At 37.8% G+C, this 21,826-nt stretch overlaps 1 protein-coding gene across 2 annotated transcripts in view; it reads right to left on the reverse strand.

Moving 5' to 3' along the window:
* EXOC6B (exocyst complex component 6B) overlaps nucleotides 1-21,826 on the reverse strand; it is a 708,301-nt gene that overhangs the window by 183,399 nt on the left and 503,076 nt on the right. For both annotated transcript variants that reach the window (XM_012173630.3, XM_060412346.1), the window contains one exon: nucleotides 14,758-14,899. In XM_012173630.3, coding sequence (XP_012029020.2) covers nucleotides 14,758-14,899 — 142 coding nt within the window. The remainder of the gene's footprint in view (nucleotides 1-14,757; nucleotides 14,900-21,826) is intronic.

The following is a 21,826-nucleotide window of genomic DNA, read 5'->3' on the forward strand; positions in this document are numbered from 1 at the left end:
TTAAAACTGCAATTTAGAAAGATGAGGCCAAGGATAGAAGCTAAGGGATCTGAAATTAATGATATTGAAACACACAAAATGTCCTTCAGTAGTCTGCAACAGGAAATTTGCATCTTCAGGCATTACATATCCTCAAACAAAGGAGGCATCTATTGTTTTGATATAACTTAGGAAGATGAGGTTTAAAATTTTATTGGGCTCAAACTTTCTCCATTTGTCTCTCTTCAAGCCTTATATTCTTAAGAGGGCTTAAGAGGGCTTTCTCTTTAAGACTTGAAGAGGTACAATTAAAATAATTAATATACAATTTGAAAAGTATCTTCTGGATAAAAACATAAAACCTATGCTTTAATAGGAAAGGAAGTAAATTCAAGACTTTTCATAAGAATTCCATAATATGTAATGATACCATTTGCTACAATAATTTAACTTTTCTAAGATTAAAGTAAATCTTATAGAAAGCCAATTTAAAAAAATCTATTTCTCATATCAGTACTATATTAGTACTCAGGTTCTAGTAAGTAAGTTCCCAAAAGAAATGTAATCATACTCTTCAGACTTCTGAAATTCAGGACTGCTAACATGTTTCACCACGGCAACTCTGATTTTCCCCAAAACCACACTGACATTTCTAGGGGATACCCTGGTGGCTCAGATGGTATAAGAATCTGCCTGCAATGAAGGAGACCACAGTTCAATCCCTGGGTCAGGAAGATCCCCTGGAGAAGAAAATGGCAATGCACTCCAGTATTCTTGCCCAGAGAAGCCCATGGACAGAGGAGCCTGGCAGGTTACATAGTTCATGGGGTCGCAAAGAGCTGAACACAACTGAGTGACTAACACTTTCACTTTTTCATAGTGCTTTAGGTCTTGACTAGATAGCTTGCTTTCTTCCTAAACTAATGTTATCCAAAGTAAATAGCACAAAGCAGCCTGAGACAATCTTGTCTCAATTATACAGAAAGTTTCTTTGAGAAAAAAAATTACTGACCCTATTCCAATGGTCATTAAATTTATAAGAACCCTTGATGGCAATCACTCAAAGCCTGCTTTCTACTTCCATATACTGTTTCCTGATGAACATGTTATCAAGTTCCCTGATGAACATGGTATCATACATAATATAATAAAAACTACAAGAAACATATTTAATATTTATTCACACTTACAAATATGTATGTATTAGGATACACACCGAGGAAACCAGAATTGAAAGAGACACATGTACCCCAATGTTCATTGCAGCACTGTTTATAATAGCCAGGACATGGAAATGACCTAGATGTCCATCAGCAGATGAATGGATAAGAAAGCTGTGGTACATATACACAATGGAGTATTACTCAGCCGTTAAAAAGAATACATTTGAATTAGTTCTGTTGAGATGGATGAAACTGGAGCCGATTATACAGAGTGAAGTAAGCCAGAAAGAAAAACACCAATACAGTACACTAACACATATATATGGAATTTAGAAAGATGGCAATGATGACCCTGTATGCAAGACAGCAAAAAAGACACAGATGTGTATAGCGGACTTTTGGACTCAGAGGGAGACGGAGAGGGTGGGATGATTTGGGAGAATGGCATTGAAATATGTATACTATCATGTAAGAATCAAATCACCAGTCTATGTCTGACGCAGGATACAGCATGCTTGGGGCTAGTGCACGGGGATGACCCAGAGGGATGTTGTGGGGAGGGAGGGGGGAGGGGGGTTCATGTTTGGGATCGCATGTACACCCATGGTGGATTCATGTCAATGTATGGCAAAACCAATACAGTATTGTAAAGTAAAATAAAGTAAAAATAAAAATCAAAAAAATTATAACAATTTTCCATACACATAAACATATCCACACAATCTTCCCTCCCATGATAAACTGTAATATCTTAGAACTAAATAGCCCACCATGTTCCTCTATCCATGGAATTCTCCAGGCAAGAATATTGGAGTGGGTTGCCATTTCCTTCTCCAGGGGAATCTTCCCAATCCAGTAATTGAACCCAGGTCTCCCACATTGCAAGTGGATTCTTTACTGTCTGAGCCACTATGGAAGCTAGAACTAAATAGAAACTCAGAAACAGTCTAGCCAAGTGTTCTCATATTATAAACAAGAAGCCCAAATTCAGATTTAATGAATTACCAAGATCACACAGCAAATTAGTGGCAAAACTGAGGTCATAATACAACTTTCCTTCCAGGTTAATACTCTTTATGACAATGATAATGACACAGATGATTAGGATAGCAGCTAGCAGTTACTGAGCATTTGTTATGTATTAGTTAATCAACTGAATAAGTCTGTGAGATAGTATAACTGTAAATTCATTTTATAAGTGGAGAAACTGAGGTTTAGAATAGGAATAAAATATGTTCAAACTATTAAATATAATATATAATGATAAAAACCAGAAGTGACAGATTGATGTCAAAGGCCAATCTGTTTGCATCACCTCTGATCTTAATTACTATATATTATACAGGTGATCGGAGAAGGCAATGGCACCCCACTCCAGTATTCTTGCCTGGAATATCCCATGGACAGAGGAGCCTGGTAGGGTGCAGTCCATGGGGTCGCTAGGAGTCGGACACGACTGAGCGACTTCACTTTCACTTTTCACTTCATGCATTGGAGAGGGAAACGGCAACCCACTCCGGTGTTCTTGCCTGGAGAATCCCAGGGACGGGGGAGCCTGGTGGGCTGCGTCTATGGGGTCACACAAAGTCGGACATGACTTGAGTGACTTAGCAGTAGCAGTATACAGGTGATATATCAAAAAGTGACTGTTGTTGTCAAGAATGGCTTTATAATCCACAGAAGTTGGTAGGATATGTGTTTTCAAGTTGCCAATTGTCCATTCTCCTTAGAGAATATTCTTTAGGGTTCCAACTACATCCCTGTTTGTCTTGCTGTTCACATCACATGACATCCATTCCAAGCCACTTCTTACTTCTATTCCCTTCCATTGTCAGAGCTGACTGAAAAGATCTAGAAACTTTGGTAGTTGCTGAGTCATTTTTATTCATTCAATAAATAAATATTAAGTAAGTACCATATGTCAGGTACTATGTAAGAGACTAAGGAGACAGGAGTGAGCAGACATGATCCCTAACCTAAATGATCTGCTATTTATCTTTTTCTGGGGTCCTATGGAATCCATGTATTCAAAATAAGCCCTCCTCTTTTATTGAATTATTTTGAATAAATTTTTGTTCCATGCAAATAAGCATAAGACAGATGATTGAAGATTGAGCTGGCAATCCAAAGACTTTATTTAAAAAGTAGAATATTTGGAATTTATTAATAGGTGATGGCAGGGAAAGGGGCATTAAGATATCTCTTCATTTCTTAGGATGAGAACTTAATGGTCAGTGGAATATGGCAGCCAAGCCCATAATTAAGGTATTATCTTGAGTTACTTGGGAACAAGTTCTCATTGAAGGTGAAGCTTTGGAGGACTAGACTATCCTAGAATTTAGCATTAGTTGCTCAGTCTTGTTCGACTCATTGAGATCCCATGGACTATAGTCTACCAGGCTCCTCTGTCCAGGGGATTTTCCCACAAGAATCCTGGCGTGGGTTGCCACTTCCTTCTCCAGGTTGTCCTGACATTGTTTAGTTTAAGTAAACTGAAGAATATGAAAAGTTTTCATGTAAAAGCTTTTAATAACACTGGGCAACTTACAATGAAAATGGGGCACAAACTGATCTTTCAAGTTATGAACTGATACACCATCTGTCTTCATACTTTCACCACATTTCCTTGATAAATGCAAGGGTGGTAAGAGAAATTTTGAAACCTTGATTCCTCGGCCCTCTCCAGAATGCTTTCCATTGTGTCTCCCTTTCCACAGAAGGATAGCACTTTGCTCCGCTCTATCCCTTATTGAATATTGTCCCATGACTAGGATCTAAACACAACGTGGTCTCAAAGGTGATATGCTAAATAAGAGTAGCAGAAAATACATTCAGAAAGAAACAGGAGAGTTTTCTAAGGAATCTCCAAGGGGAAAAAAAGCAACGGTGTGGATATGCATTTTGTACTACTTATTCAAGGACAACTAAACATAATTTTGAATGACAAGTTAATTACTATAAGGCATCTCACTGGAGAGGTTTGATTTAATATATGAGCTAGTAGTCACTTGGTACAGTTTGGTTAGCTGATGCAGTTTGGATTTGAAAAATGTGAAAAGTGAAAATGTTAGTTATGCAGTCGTGTCCGACTCTTTGCAAACACCATGGACTGTAGCCCACCAGGCTCCTCTGTCCATGGAATTCTCCAGGCAAGAATACTGGAGTGCGTAGCCATTCCCTTTTCCAGGGGATCTTTCTGACCCAAGGATCGAACCCATGTCTCTTGCACTGCAGGTGGACTCTTTACCATCTGAGCCACCAGGGAGTTTAACACTGGCGTAGTTATTAAAGATCAAAATTCCTTTTGCAAATGTAAACTTCAAAGGTTGTCAGAGAAGAATGGATGTGAGACCTGTCACATATGGTTCCATGATGCTTCTGACCAGGGTCCTGAGGACTCACTTCTCTTCCGTCTCCCTCTCACCAGGAAGAGATTGGTAAAGGGATGCCTGAAAGTTCTCAGACAGACTTTTGTGGAGAGTCTATGGGGATAATTAACTATACAGAGGTGGACAGTCAAGGATAGCTGGACTCAGGTAACAGAAAGAATAAAAAGTGAGTACAGTTACCTCAAATGGCAGGTATTTGGGCTTAGTACTTAAAATTCAGAAAGATCACTTTATAAAGATTCTTTAGTTCAGAAGCTCCAGTTGCAAAATCATAAACAAGTCTATTAAGGTCTGCCCCTTTAGTAAGATTTGCTAAAACATCTCACACCTGAGTCAGAGGAGAGCCTGCTATACCACAAGGGAAACTTGCAGCCATTTGTTTTAGTAAATATATACTAAGAGATAGAAAATTCAGACTTTTCAGTAGTGGGCTATTTGATCCTGACTTTGAGCTAAAACTACTCTGGGAATGTAGAAAGTGATCTCATCTTTCAGTTAGAGTGGGGTTTATGGAGTTAAATGACAAATGGTGTTCTGCCTATATTTTATACCATAATTCACTCAGTAAAGTCATGAATCTAACCTGAAATTGTTTTATTAAGTCCTGAGTTTAGGCAGATTTTCCACATTGGTTTCTTGACCTGTAAAGCAAGGGCTATTATGGTAAGAAGGGTGAAATACAAGGCTTTGGAGTCCTTGCTCCTTTCCAAAAGAGCAAACCGAGCTCTGGTTAACTTGACCATCCAAGAGCTGGGAAGCTGGCAAGAAGCATACTATTAGCCTTCCTGTACAAGGACTCGGTCTGTTCTGTGCAAAAGGCTGATGGGCCCTGGGAAAAGACGATTATGGCAACTTTAAAAAGATGTGACTGCTGCTGCATTTCCTCACAACCAAATGTCCCCTGGACTTGGTTTAATTGTTATATTTTTAACACATCTATCCTTCAAATAATATAGGAACGTGAATAGATTGTTAAAATCTGAAAATACTGGAAAAGAAAACAAGATAAAAACATATGAAAGCATACGGATAAAGATATGACAGCTATAATAAATAAAATTTCCATGGCTGTATACAAATGATTTTATGCATAGTATCTCATTTGACTTCATAGCAATACTGTGAGAAAAATATACAGGGATTAGCATTTCCAGTTTACTGATGGAATCAGAGAGGTTAGATGAATTGCTTCATTCATTCCAATGGCTTGAATTATGATGCATAAATATGCTGAAGCTTCCAAATTATCTCTATCGTGGATTACTGCAACAGCCTTACAACAGATCTCTGAGGCTCCTGATAAATTGGAGAGTTCCTTTTCAATCCACATATTTAATGAATTTAGATTCATTACTCTCTTATTTAACATCCGTGGTTTCCCATTCTGTTTCAAGCCTCCAGCATGGTACTTTGCATGGAGTAGGGGCTTCACATGAACTTGTTGAACAAATGAAAAAATTACTGAATTAGTGCTGTTAACAAGTAGTTGAGCCTGAATATAAACCCAGACCTCCATATTTTTAGAATATACAAAGTGAAAGGTTTGGAAATTCCAAAGCCAGACACAGACTGAACATCCTAGTACATGAAAGTTACAATAGCCCAAGTTTGATCAAGGAGGTAAGCATTAGGTGATCAAGACCTGCTAGTATTCAAAATCCAGTTTCTCTGTTGGGATCCAGTGTTCCAATATCCAAAACTACATATAAGACATATGGAGACTATAAGATGAAACTCAAACAGAGAAGAAATACCGAGAGGTTACTGTCATTTTTTAAAGGAAAAGGAATATTTTCTTCATATCTCCTAAGTCCTAATAATTGTCACCTTAAAGGTACTTGGTTTGACAGTCTGTCAGTAAGAAATCAACATTCCTAGATGGTGGAATCCAGAGCAGTAGGTACCATCTCTAGTAAACATCTGAGCTAACTAATCGATTTCTTGCAAAAGCATAAGCTAAGAATTAGAAAATTATCAGTTCTGGATGATAACTTTCCAAATAAATATGGAAGTTTGACAGACAGCTACAAAAAAGCACAACATAAATAAAATAAAAGGGCATCTCCAAACCTAACTGATTCACAAACTACAGACAAAGGTCTGCATGGCCTGCAAAGGACCTTCTGAGAGTTGCTGGATGTTTATTAACTGCTGTGGCTGCTGACAATGATAACAATAGGAGAAGTTATTCCTTACTGCAAATTTAATATTTTGCCATTAATGAAATAAACTCTTTCATGCATTATCTCATTTAATTCTAAACCCATTCCTGTAATATTAGGTACTATTATTGTACCTATTTCATAAGTGGAGCTATAAGAGGTTAAATAATTTATACACGATCACAGTAAAAAGAAGTGGTGACTTGAATCCATCTGATTGAGCTGACTCTAAAATTTGAGTTCTTAATGACTACACTATCCTAATTGATTATTGTCTAAGTATTTGAATCTAACAAAGTGGCAGGCCAGGCCTCAGAGTCAAACACTAAAGATACATTCACATTCTATCTTGTCCAAAGTTTTATTTAAGACCTATACACAGTTCTTCCAAGGACTCACAGACAATAGCAAAAATACCTCACGTACACACCACTGGGTAGAAAGATGTAAGTGTTAATTATCTTGTCATTTGGAGTTGCTTTAATACGCCTCTGTATAGTTATGTGAATCTTATGTATCATTTCTTTAAGATTTTTTATAGACCACTGAGCATCTAAAGAAGAAAATGAGGGGGATGGTATACCAAAAGACATAGAATTCTTTCTTTTAAATTAAAATAAATGTCCATGAAAAGTTTTTTGACAGACAAATTAATGCCAATCAGAAATGAAACATTAAATTCTAAATCAATGAACCTTAGAGGCTCTTCAATATACGGAGAAAAAATTTCAGTGGTAATAGGGTTATTAGAGGCACTGTCATGCTTTACAAATGTTAGCTTCAAGCTGATCCCAATTACAAAAGGCTATTATAGATACTGAATGGCTTTTCAGATAAGACACTGGCCGCTGGGACTCCTTTTGCAAAATTAACAAACTATTTGCACAGTTGCCACCTTTTCATGGTCTCTTCCTCAATATTAACTGAAATATAGCTCTCTACTAAGGATACCAATTCACCTATAAATTGTCTAAATAGAAACTGTTCATTCTTTCATATAAAATGACTTTCAGAATTGGGCTATAAGATGGGCATTTTCCTTATTCTCTCAATGCTCCTCCTCCTCGAGGTTAATATATTTTAGCCTATCACCTTTCATCCCTCTTTATCTTTTAGCTCTATCAAAAATGCAGTCACAAGTCATTCCCAATCATCCATCAGATTTTCCTATTCAACCAATGGTACTGGTTGTTTATTTAGATTATATTCGGAGTACATAGTGAAAAATGCCAGGATGGATGAAGCTCAAGCTAGAATCAAGATTTCTGGGAGAAACATCAACAACCTCAGATATGCACATGATACCACTCTAATGGCAGAAAGTGAAGAGGAACTAAAGAGCCTCTTGACGAGGGTGAAAGAGGAGAGTGAAAAAGCTGGCTTGAAACTCAACATTAAAAAAAAACTAAGATCATGGCATCCAGTCCTACCACTTCATGGCAAGTAGAAGAAAAAGTGGAAGCAGTGACAGACTCTATTTTTGTGGGCTCCAAAGTCACTGTGGATGGTGACTGCAGCCATAAAATTAAAAGACATTTGCTCCTTGGAAGGAAAGCTATCACAACAAACCTAGACAGTGTATTAAAAAGCACAGACAGCACTTTGCTGACAAAAGTCTGCATAGTCAATGCTACGGTGTTTCCAGTTGTCATGTACGGCGGTGAGAACTAGGCGATGAATAATTGATGCTTTTGAACTGCGGTGTTGGAGAAGACTCTTGAGAGTCCCTTGGACAGCAAGGAGACCTAATCAGTCAATCCTAAAGGAAAGCAACCCTGAATATTCATTGGAAGGACTGATGGTAAAGCTGAAGCTCCAATACTTTGGCCATCTGATTCAAAGAACCAACTCGTTGGAAAAGACCCTAATGCTGGGAAAGATTGAAGGCAAAAGGAGAAAAGGGTGACAGAGGATGAAATGGTTAGATAGCATCACTGGACTCAATGGACACAAAGCCGAGCAAACTCTGGGAGACACTCAAGAACAGAGGAGGCTGGAATGCTGCAGAAAGAGTCAGACACAACTTAGTGACTGAACAACAGCAACAACAACTGGTTGTTTTCCTCCCTTTTATTTATATCACAATGAGGTTCTACTATTCCTCAAGATTCAGAAAAGGATAACTTCATATTTAACATAAAGAATCAATTTTGATTGGTTTATCCAATCATGTTTTCATTCTCCTGGGGAATAATTGGTTAAGACAGAAGCAGGTGAAACAATTTTGGCTAACTAGATGCAAGGAATCCAGTGAATGACTTCTAGAAAAAATTCTATGGCTGCTGGATGTTATCAGAGAAGGCAACGGCACCCCACTCCAGTACTCTTTTGCCTGGAAAATCCCATGGATGGAGGACCCTGGCAGGCTTCAGTCCATGGGGTCGCTAAGAGTTGGACATGACTGAGTAACTTCACTTTCACTCTTCAGTTTCATGCATTGGAGAAGGAAATAGCAACCCACTCCAGTGTTCTTGCCTGGAGAATCCCAGGGAAGGGGGAGCCTGGTGGGCTGCCGTCTATGGGGTCGCAGAGAGTTGGACTTAGTAGCAGCAGCAGCTGGATGTTATCATGCCTGGATGCAATCCCTGGAATTGTACTTATTTTTGAATGATGAGATTATGATAATTTTTTGTACTTTTTTACCCTGGAAATTTTAAAAAGCAGATATTACTTTCAAAAATATATAAATTAAAAAGTAAAACTTTGAAAAGATATTCACTTAATTCCACCATGGAATTCACTTAATGTCATGATGGAATTCACCTCATTTCATTAAGGAGTAATAGGAAGAAGACTCATCTTCTCACTGCACACATCAGTTCAGTTTAGTTCAGTCGCTCAGTCGTGTCCGACTCTTTGTGACCCCATGAATCTCAGCAGGCCAGGCCTCCCTGTCCATCACCAACTCCCGGAATTCACTCAAACTCACGTCCATCGAGTCGGTGATGCCATCCAGCCATCTCATCCTTGGTTGTCCCCTTCTCCTTCTGCTCCCAATCCCTCCCAGCATCAGAGTCTTTTCCAATGAGTCAACTCTTTGCGCGAAGTGGCCAAAGTATTGGAGTTTCAGCTTCAGCATCAGTCCATCCAATGAACACACAGGACTGATCTCCTTTAGGATGGACTGGCTGGATCTCCTTGTAGTCCAAGGGACTCTCAAGAGTCTTCTCCAACACCACACTTCAAAAGCATTAATTCTTCAGTGCTCAGCTTTCTTCACAGTCCAACTCTCACATCCATACATGACCACAGGAAAAACCATAGCTTTGACTAGACGGACCTTTGTTGGCAAAGTAATATCTCTGCTTTTTAATATGCTATCTAGGTTGGTCATAACTTTTGTTCCAAAGAGTAAGCATCTTTTAATTTCATGGCTGCAATCACTATCTGCAGTGATTTTGGAGCCCCCCAAAATAAAGCTGGACATTGTTTCCACTGTTTCCCCATCTATCTGCCATGAAGTGATGGGACCAGATGCCATGATCTTAGTTTTCTGAATGTTGAGCTTTAAGCCAACTTTTTCACTCTCCACTTTCACTTTCATCAAGAGGCTTTTTAGCTCCTCTTCACTTTCTGCCATAAGGGTGGTGTCATCTGCATAGCTGAGGTTATTGATATTTCTCCCAGCAATCTTGATTCCAGCTTGTGTTTCTTCCAGTCCAGCGTTTCTCATGATGTACTCTGCATAGAAGTTAAATAAGCAGGGTGACAATATACAGCCTTGATGTACTCCTTTTCCTATCTGGAACCAGTCTGTTGTTCCATGTCCAGTTCTAACTGTTGCTTCCTGACCTGCATACTGGTTTCTCAAGAGGCAGGTCAGGTGATCTGGTATTCCCATCTCTTTCAGAATTTTCCACAGTTTATTCTGATCCATACAGTCAAAGGCCTTGGCATAGTGCACACATATATACACACAAAAACCTGGAAAACTGGCCAAACCATCTGAAAGAATGGTTTTAGATATTAGATAACAATCAATGCAGGGCTGTGATCCCTGACAGAAAGAAAACAAACCAGGTGAGCATGTCTAGCAGCAGTTTCTAGGTATGATGCATAGTGGGCAAAGGGAGGGAACCCAAACAAACATGCTAGTCTGAGTTCAAAAGCCAGAGACTGTAGTCCAGGATGCCATGGCAACTAGCGTTTGCCATGCCAATGGTCATGTGGAGGAAGCTGCAAGAGGAACACTATGTAAGGGCCCCACTGAATACCTGGCTGAAGATTAACATGCACACGTACGAGAAGAAACTACCTAAGGCTGGGGACAGAAGTATGAGAAAGAAATGGCAGAATGATTTGTGGAGTTCTTATATAGCCAGGCATACTTTGGGTTTCCACCAGCCAGAGTTGAAATATCTTCAGATATTTTGGGTAATGAGGTAGAATATTTCAAAGGGCATTGCTTTAGATTTGGGGTTAAATCTGACTGAAACAAAAGGTTGCTCTAGACCCAATATAAATGAAAAACAAATCTCAAAAGGATCCAACCAGTAATGCAATTGCAGGTCAGAAGAAAATCTAGCACTATTTGAAGGAGTACAACAAAACCCAGCAGCAACAGCATCCAATTTTATACGTCATACACCAGAGTTCCTCCATGTGGCCTGTCCACACGAGCTGGTTTAGGCTTCCTCACAGCGTGGATGCCTCAGGGCAGAGGGGCTTGTTCTACAGCAGCTCCCTAAGAACATGGAGGTTGCATTGTCTTTTATGATCCAGCCACAAAAGTCACTTTTGCCACATTCTGTGGGTTACAGTCAAGTCACAAGCTTGCCCAGACTCAAGAGAAGGGGAATTAGATGTTGATTAGTTTTTCAATTAAATAATTTTGATGCATACAATACTGCGCACTTCCCTCTGCTGCTGCTGCTGCTGCTAAGTCGCTTCAGTCTAACAGACGTCAATTCTTAGTAGTGTCAAGATTCTACAAAAAGATGTGAGGAAAGAGATACTGTGGTTTACATCTTTGAACAATGTTGTCTTCACTGCAGAGCTGGGGTCACAGGTAGTATAATTTCCTTCCAACTTGAAAAACCAGCTTTTAAATGTCGTGATTTGGTGACAAATTTTTTCAACTTCCATATTTCAAAATGTCTATATTTTACCTTTATCTTTGAAGGAAATTTTTCACAAGAAAAAGAATTTCTGAGTTAAGGTTAACAGACTTTTTCTTTTTCTTTCAGTATTGTAAAGATGTTCTTCTACTGCTTTCTGGATTGCATTGTTTCCAATTCTTATCATTGTTCTTTATTATGTAATGTGTATTTTCTTTTGCTTTGACAATTTTCTTTTTTATTGCTATTTTTAGCGGTCTGACCATAATGTGCCTGGGTGTGGCTATATGTTTATCTTGTTGAAAATTTGTTAAGCTTTTTAAATCGGTGAGTTAACACTTTTTAAAATCAAACCTGGAAAAGATTTCAGCTACAGTCATTCCACCTTTTCCTTTGTATTATTGACTATATTCTGTTTTCTAAAGGCCCTGTCCACTATTTTCAACATTTGTATAATCAATGGATCTATTTCTATTTTTCATTTTGTCTTGTTATGGGTCATGTTTCCCTACATATTTGTTTGTCAGATTGTAGGGTTTTTTAAGTTTTTTAATGTTTGTCTTATTTTTCTGGTTGCACTGGGTCTTCATTGCTGCACACAGGCTTTCTCTGCCTGTGAAGAGCGGGGGCTAATCTCCAGCTGCAGCGAGAGGGCTTCTCATTGCAGTGGCTTCTCTTGTGCACAGGCTTTAGGCACACAGGCTCAGTAGTTGCAGCCTGCTGGTTATAGGGCACATGGGCTTCATTAGTCCTAGTTTACAGGCTTTTAGTTGCTTAGCAGAATTTGGAATCTTCCTGGATCAGGAACTGAATCTATGTTTCCTGCATTGGCAGGTGGATTCTTATCCACTGTACTACCAGGGAAGTCCCAAATTTTAGTTTTTTGATGCGAAATTGTAGATGCTAGATGGTGGGAATCTGAAAACTTTTTCATGTTCCTCTTCCTTCAAAGACTCTTGAATGTTTTGGCAGGCAGTTATTTTACTAGCAGATTACCTTCATCTTGTCAAGTCTTATTATTAGGCTTTATTAGGGTGGATCAAGATTAGCTCTTACTCCAGAGCTTGAAAAGTATTCTTAATGCCTAACTTTCAAGGGTATTACTGAATGCACAATATGTTAAGGTGGTCTTTCCACTCTGGTTGGCCAGAATTCCAGGGCTTCCTAGCACTCTGTGACATCTGGCATTCCTATTCAGCTCATAGCTCCTTAGTGGCTATTCTCTGCTAAGCCTCCCAGAGTTTTACACCACACATGGCAACTTAGTTTTTGATCAAAGACTCAAGGGATCTCCAATGCATATTTCCAGAGCTATTTCTCCAAACAACTCCTTGCTCTATGGTACCTTGGTCCATAAACCTAAGCTAAGCTGTCTCAACAGTTCTATAAGACAATCTCTGGGTATTTTCCTATGTAAAACACAGCTTTTTATAGCGGTTCTACTTTTCTGTGCTGTGTCTAGATAGTGCCCTTAGACAGAAAACAAGAGCAAATGTCAAGGTTACCTTGTGCACTTCCACTTTGAAGGATCAGAGTCGTGTGCTGTCTGCTGTCTAATGCATGAAAAAGGTTGCTTCATACAGTTAATCCAGTTTTAGAGCTGTTTATGGCACAAGGGTGACTTTGATAGCTGTTACACTGTGATGCTGGAACTGGAAGTCTTATTTAATTAATTAAAAATAGCATAGCCTTAATTTCCGGCCATCAAAAGTCAACCAAGAGGTGGAGTTCCCTGGCAGTCCAGTGGTCAGGGAACCCAAGTACAATACCTGGTTGGAGAACTAAGATCCTGCCGTTGCATGGTACATTAAAAAAAAATGCCCACCAAAGGAAACCAGTAAGCAGTAGAAAAATGAAAAGGTGAGGCAGAAGTGTTAGTACACTTATGTAATTTTTCACTGGTTTAATTTTTCTAGAAACAGAAGTTTCCAGAAGTCATATTTTAGTTCATTTTCATTTCTCACCAATGGCACAGTGAACACTACAACACTTTTCATCCCTTCCTTCTTTGCTAACCAAAGCTTGATTTCACGTTTAATTCTAAGTAGATGATTCATGATAAATGAGCTATGTCAGGAATGATGCTCCTCTTTCACTCTGCCAGAGACTCAATCCCCCAGCCTCCCTGAGAGCTGGAGGTGATCATACAATTATATATATATTTTTCATTTAATGAATAATTTATTTATGAAACTAGATTAGAATCTGGACTGTGATAAATCTACTAATTACACATGAAAATAAGGCTCATTCACTTCTTCAATATTATACAACTATATTTTGATCAACGAGACATACGGGAAAGTTTGTTAGGGGTTTACTGAAAAGATTTTAATTTTTTAAATAAAAAAGACTAGGTGATCTTGGCACCTTTTTGTCCATTGAATGTGAGTCCTTTCTGACTATAATATATATGAGGAGGAAAATTCTATATTCCTAAGTATGACAGAGGAGAGGGAACAAAAGAGCTTGGGTCCTTGATGACATCACTGAACAACTAAATTAGTACAGCAACACACTGTCTCTGAGAAAATCAAAACCTATTTAACTACTCTGTCTAAGGTTTTCTGTTTCTACCTATCATAGAAAGCATTTCTGACTGATAAATGCATACTCCATTTGTTCTTTAGACTAAGAAGAGTTTGCACATAAGATGAAAAAATAATTTTAAATTACAAGATAAAAAGCAAATAGTTGAGAACTGCATTCTTTTGAAGTCTATGAACTAATCAGGTTTCCTTTGATGTGTATGAAATGCATGTCTGCCTTGTATTCCCCTCTAGACTTCCATGTGGCCAGGGGTCTTTTTCCTATATGTGGGTCTATGCACTTTGGGTGTTCAAATCAGCTTGCTGACAGACTCTTACTTTTAGACCTACAAATTACTTCTGTCACTTAGATATTCTTTGATTCCATTAGGACCAAAACCCCACAGACCTAAAACTTTTTTCCTGCAGAAGTGAGTAGGCAGGTAAAACAAATAAACAAAGATGGTTTACTGTCTTACGTTCACATTCTCTGACATCCAAGTTGAACTGCTGTAATGCTCCCAAGGTGAGCTGCCTTACTTCAGCCTCCAGCAAAAGTTGCATCAAAGATGTGGCTAAATGCTTGCAAGCTGACATACATGCTGTCTGGGCCACCTTTCCCTGAAATACAAGAAAGCAAATCATAAGGTTGATGGATTAAAATGAAATTCCAACAAAAATTAAAATCATTTATTTTTCAATTGGGAATTTCTTTTTTTTAAATATAAATTTATTTATTTTAATTGGAGGTTAATTACTTTACAATATTGTATTAGTTTTGCCATACATCAACATGAATCCACCACAGGTATACACGTGTTCCCCATCCTGAACCTCTCTCCCTCCTCCCTCCCTGTACCATACCTCTGGGTCATCTCAGTGAAGAGACATAGATGTATAGAACAGTCTTTTGGACTCTGTGGCAGAGGGCGAGGGTGGGATGATTTGGGAGAATGGCATTGAAACATGTATAATATCAATTGGGAATTTCTTTAAAGGTTTTCTCCATCATGATATCCCTTCCTTTCAAATAATTTTGAAATTAATAGCACCTGATGGCAAACATCTTAAATATTAGCTCCATTACCATTAGTCATGTCACTATAATACTCAGCTAGAATTCATAAAGCCCAGCTCTTCATTCACAAAGTGTTTTTTCCCCTAAATCAACAATAGATAAACAATACTCAAAATCTTAATTAAACTGAGAAAGAATGTTTCCAGAGAGAATAAATTTCAGCAATCTCTTCAAAACTACTGCAGTTCTTAAAGAGCAAATGAAAACAATTTTCTAACTTATCTAGAAACCAAAGTGTTTACTATTTTATGATTTAACACATATAAAATGAAAAGAATGGTTTAAAACAAAAAGTTTTCTGAAAAAATTAATGAAAGGTAAATTTTCTCAAAAAATAAGCACTGAAGTTTATGAGCACACATTCTAATTTTCAAAACACTGATATTAAAATTAGTAATTTGCTATTTCTTTGAAAGATTCATTTTTACACTAGTGAATTATATTTTAGTCCCAGGTCTGAGTTATACAGTATGGAGGACATATCCATTTCTTCCCCAGATGTATATTTATTTTATTTCTGCTATTTATCATCTGGTCTGAAAAGCCTGATAAATTTTTAAAAGTCTGACTCCTCATATTACTCAGTGGATCCTTCTTTTTTGAAATAATGAAGTATTTCAGTCATATAGAAAATATATATATAATTCTATGACGAGCACACATATCCACTAAACATAAGAAATATAGTTAACACCCCTATATGGCCTCCTTAAATCATTTTCTTCCCTCTCCCCAGAGGTGACCATTTCTTGTGTTGAGTATACCATTTGTATTATAAAAATATTATATGACAAGTATAAAATAAGAAACAACATCTTATTTTAGGTATTTGGAACTTTCTATTACTACACAGGATATCCTTCTACAATTTGCTGTCAGTGTTATGAATGTGGATTTTCTTTAATGAAATGCATGTGGTTGTAGTTTATCCCTTTAATTATTCCACAGTATCCCATTTTAGGACTATACCATAATCCATCTGTCCATTCTTCTGTTCTTGATGGTTTATGGTTGGTTCTTTTTCTTTTGCTATTATGCCAGATTCTGACTATAGTTTTCATATATATAGATATATATTTTTTTTTCACATGTTTCTCTGGGCCAGGGCCTTCTACAAAAGTTGCCGTTGTCTAGCCGCTAAGACGTCTGACTCTTTTGCGACCTCATGGACTACAGCCCTCCAGACTTCCCTGTCCATGGGATTTCCCAGGTAAGAATACTGGAGTGGGCTGTCATTTCCTTCTCCAGGGGATTTTCAGAACCCAGAGACTGAACCCCTTTCTATTGGCAGGCAGATTCTTTTCCGCTGAGCCACCAGGGAAGCCCCTTCTACAAAAGTAGCAGGCTTTAAACAAATAGAACAAACAATACCACAATGAAGTTTTTCAATTTGCATGCCTTTTTATATACTTCAGATAATTCCTTTAAGGTTATTTTTTGAATCTACTAGAATGAGACTGATTCATAATGTACATGTGTATATATGAAGAGGAACACAGGTAGAAGCCAGATTTCCAAATACCTAACTATAAATAGCTCTGCCTACGGTATATTCTGATTTACAATGTTCCTAGATATTTCTGAGTGTCACTTAGTTGCATAATCACCAGCATGAGTACTATAACAGTTTTTTCCACAATCAAATAAGAGATATTTTATGATTTGTATGTCTGGCTTCTACCTTTGAGAAAGTAAAAAAAAAAAAAAGTAGAAATTTTCTAAATTTTATTTGATTGAAAATTATTTTATAGAATAAAAAATAACTAATAAACAGTGACATTACACATTCTAAAAATGTTTCTCCTCTAGATGGTTCTGTTTGTATGTTCTCAAGACCCACACTCTGTAGGTGATTTAAGACAACAAATGGAAATACTTAAGTTAGGGAATAGAGACCAAGTCAGAAAGGCAATGAAAGCATAAAGTAGCCTAAAGAGAAAAGTCACAAAAAGAAATCCATATTAAATGGCATGCTGGAAACCTAGAACCGGTGCCACCAAGAAGCCATATAATTCAACACAGTTGTTAGGCTACGTCCCATGTGAACACTCAGAGGCAGCAGATCAAAGCTGTGAGAAGCCCTATGGCTTTTCAACAGTGAGCGTGGGAGTGCAGTGAAGCAATGAGGATAGACTAAAATGTAAGTCCAGAGATAACACTGCAAAACAGAAGGCAGAGAAAAGGGAAAGACACTCTGTCTCAGGCAGCTGACATCTTATGTTACTTCACTTAATTCTCCCAATCACCCCAAGAAGTTGGCATTATTCCTTTCTTGTAGATGAATAAACCTCACTTCTCTGTGAGGTTAAGAAATTTAGACAAACTAATACAGCTATTTGTTACTTCTACCCAATCCTAAATCTGTATCTTTCCAGTAAATCATCACCTAAAAAGCAACAGTAAATCTTACACTGTCTTATACTGGAACATTTGGGCTGAAACGGGTTCAGATAATAACAGGGTTGACAGGTTATCCAAGACATAAAAACTAGGTCCAAACAGGTAGGACAGTAGTAGTTTAGGAGCCAGCTCTTCAAATACTGAGTATCTGCTGGGGCATGCTTTTTAACTTAAAGTTCAAAATAATTATCTAGGCCAAGATAGATACTTAACGGTCCTAACAAACTGAACAAGGAGATGTTGTAAAAATTAAATAGCTAAAAGTCCAATTAAGCTGGAGGCTGAGAAGATAACATTTGAAAAGCTTGTTTCGAGCAGTCAAAACAGATTGCCAAGGAGAAGCAAAATTGACATAATAAAATTAAAATAAGACAGCTCACAATCAGAAAGACCAAGGTTTGAATTTTTATGTCCATCACTCATTAGAAGTGTAATTTAGGACAAGTTAGTTGATACTTTAAACTCATTATTTATCCCAAAATATTAAACAGCTTATCAACTTTAGCATTAACATGAAACAAATCTATCAGTTTATATCAATAGAGCCAAAGGCACTTGACCATATGCTATATACTACCTTAACACATTGAATTACTTAACTGTCCTCCAATCACTTTCCACCCTATTTCCTCCCACTCAAGCTAATTCTTTATTTTCAAACAGTGATAATTGCAGAAATGTATATTTTCATTGTTAAACATTTTTCTAATTCTAGAAAGCATTTTGGAGCTTTGCTAATTCACGGTCTGCTATTCATTCCCGTGTTTCCCTTTTTACTTCTGGTTTCCATTGCTTCTGGTTACCACAGCATCCATAGGTTTTCTAAGAAAGGATAAACAGAGACTTAGGCAATAATAATCAAAGCATTAAGCAATAAAAATTGGTGCTTTCACCCTCTTTATTAAGTAATCTGCTTATGAAGTAGATTCTTTCTAGGAATGAACCACCAAACTCTAGGACAGGATAAGAATCTGGAACATAAGAAAACTTAATCTGACCCAAACTGCCTTTGGATACCCCCAGGAATAGTTTCAAATCAGTGATAATCACAACTAGGTTATATCTTATGAGGCTATGATAGTGTACAGAGACTACACATGAACAGAAATAGAATGTCAGAGAAGATGAAAAATGACCTAAGCATTATCATCATATTTTGAATATATGAGGAACCTGGGATGCAGGGAGATTGAGTCACACAGTCTTATAAAAAGCTCTATAGGCAACATCATACTTCCTCTTGATGCAGCTACAAAATTTCCATATTCCAAGAGAGTCAATAAATATCAACTAAATGAACTGAAAGTCAATTACCAAAGGACTTAAATAGTTCATACTACTTCTCAATTCAGTTGAAATACCTTTAAAAAAAAAAGTTTTGGGAAACCAAGAAGAGTACATTGGTAAAAATTCATATTGTAAATTCAAAGTCAGGCTTATTACCATACTGAGGACCATCACTGGGCGTAAGTCAAGACCTGTGATAATACGTTTTTTTATTCTCACCATGGAGCTCTTTAGTAACCAAATCAACCCACTTCCTTCAAAAATATATGCAGATTCACATCATCTAATTTGGATTATTCCATCTACCTCCTATTCTCTATTTACAGTCTCCCTTGTACCATAAAACTTTGCACTCAATGAGTTACTGCAGTGTCATTTCATGCGTCTACATTTCCTTGAAATTTATGTGATTTGCAGGGAAAGAAACTATGGCATTTAAAATTTTGGTATGTCTAAATGAAGCAATAGTTCTAGACTGCAAAGTAGGTACACACTACCATCCAACTTTATGCTTCAGGGCTGTCTCATTCTCTTCTACAAAAAGGGAGATACCATCCATTGTTTCATACACAGATATAACTAAACACAACTAAGAAAAATGTATAGGAATCTCACAAATATCAAGGAAATACAGAAAGTTTAGTATTCATAACTTTCCATTACTATGTACTTCAGTTATACAATACTAAGTGCTATGTCATAGTAGTAAATACAAGCAAGTAGAGGTGAACAGTTTAGAGAAAGTATCATCACCCAGAGTAACACCACAAACCCTACCACCATCACCAGAGCAGCTGCTTCCATATATTGAACACTGATTATGTGCCAAGTGTTTTGAAAATAGTTTCTCATATAATTCTCACAAGAACTCCATGAGGGGCTCAGACGGTAAAGCGTCTGTCTACAATGCGGGAGACCTGGATTCGAGCCCTGGGTTGGGAAGATCCCCTGGAGAAGGAAATGGCAATCCACTCCAGGACTATTGCCTGGAAAATCCCATGGTCAGAGGAGCCTGGTAGGCTACAGTCTATGGGGTCACAAAGAGTCGGATACAACTGAGTGACTTCACTTCACTTTATAGATAAGGGCTTCCCTGGTGGCTCAGAGGTTAAAGCGTCTGCCTGCAATGCAGGAGACCTGGGTTCGATCGCTGGGTTGGGAAGATCCCCTGGAGAAGGAAATGGCACCCCACTCCAGTATTCTTGCCTGGAGAATCCCATGGATGGAGGAGCCTGGTGGGCTACAGTCCACAGGGTCACAAAGAGACGGACATGACTAAGTGACTTCACTTTCATTTTATAGATAAGGGTAGAGAAGTTAAGCCATATGAAAACATCTCGTGAGTTGTGGACCAAAGATGTGAATTCGGCCTTGTCAAACTCCAAAGGCTCTCATCATTTGATTCAGCCTTCCAGTAAAAGTCCTTGTGATACTTACTATATTGTTTTTCTGTAGTTTTGAGACTGTGGGTAAGGGAATGAAGAGGACAAGAAGAAAACTTTTTCTCCCTTCTCCATCTAAGAAAGCATCCAAAGAACACTGGATTCACAGATGTTTAGAATGAATCCCAACCACTGCTCTCTGTCAACCTGCTGGGATCAGATCTGAGCTCTGGATCATCAAGAATCTTAACTATATGACTTTAAGTGGTCAAAGCCAAATTTCTCTTTCTGTGGATAATCTTAAGTTTCAAAGTAAGGAATGCTTAAAGAACTATTCTGTGAAAGAGCTGTCTTTTCACACCAACCTTCTTCCCTGCTCTCTGAGTAACACTCCATTGCTTATGGTATGATGTGTCAAATTTTATCTTTCTCTAGTTATTTAATGAGTTATTTCACTGTGAAAGAGAAAAGTTCAGACACAGAAACTGTTCTAGCAAGGCAAGTAAGAACTCCTCAGAGAGCGGTAAATCCACCCTATACACTGCTCATTCTTTCTGTGTACCCGTACCTCTAACTCCTTAAACTTCTGCCCTGACCACGACTATAGACAGTTTCTTCCAGCTTTCCTTTCTTCACTGAACAAGGAAGTTGCCTTGTTTCCTTTTCCTCAGTATCCCATAGACATGGGTATGGCCGCTTCATTCCCAGAGCACTACACTTGCTATTTACTCAGAATGGATATTCTATAAGCCACATTCAGAGAGCAGAGTTCTGGATCATTCCATATATTCCTGTTATCTGGGACCCATGTTTTGAACTTTGGTTCCTATGTGCTGCAGAAACCCTATGGCAAAGTCTTTATATCTAAACCATCTTAAAATCACATATATTGTCCAAGTAGTTTTTCCTACAACTGTATCCATGTCTTAGGAAGGATTATAATCCTATTTAAAGAGCAATCTCAAATTCAATTAGAAAATCTATATAAATACCCACTCATCAAAAGATTCACAAAGTACTATTTTAGATAAACAAATATTCCCTAGTAACTAAGGAAAATGAAGCCCAAGGGTGATAGTTAAAATATACTATGCAAGGTATATGGTGTTATTTGATGACATTAGTAGAGTCTACAATGAAATGGTGAACCTCTAGTAAATTAAAAATAAGAAAAAAACAACAGAAAGTAAATAAGGGGAAATCATGCCGAATCAATTTCTCATGAAAAAATTAAAAAGTTCAAATGAAAATGCAGAGTCAAAAGAAAACTAGGATGTAGATGGAAGGAAGTGGCAGAGGAGGGATATAATAGATGTCATAAGCCTGGGTCTCAGACTCACCTACCTGTTTCACTCTTATTCCCGGTCATTTTCCAAGAAACACAAGAAACTTTCTAAAAAT

Source organism: Ovis aries, chromosome 3 (assembly GCF_016772045.2).
Source record: "Ovis aries strain OAR_USU_Benz2616 breed Rambouillet chromosome 3, ARS-UI_Ramb_v3.0, whole genome shotgun sequence".
Taxonomy (NCBI): Eukaryota; Metazoa; Chordata; class Mammalia; order Artiodactyla; family Bovidae; genus Ovis; species Ovis aries.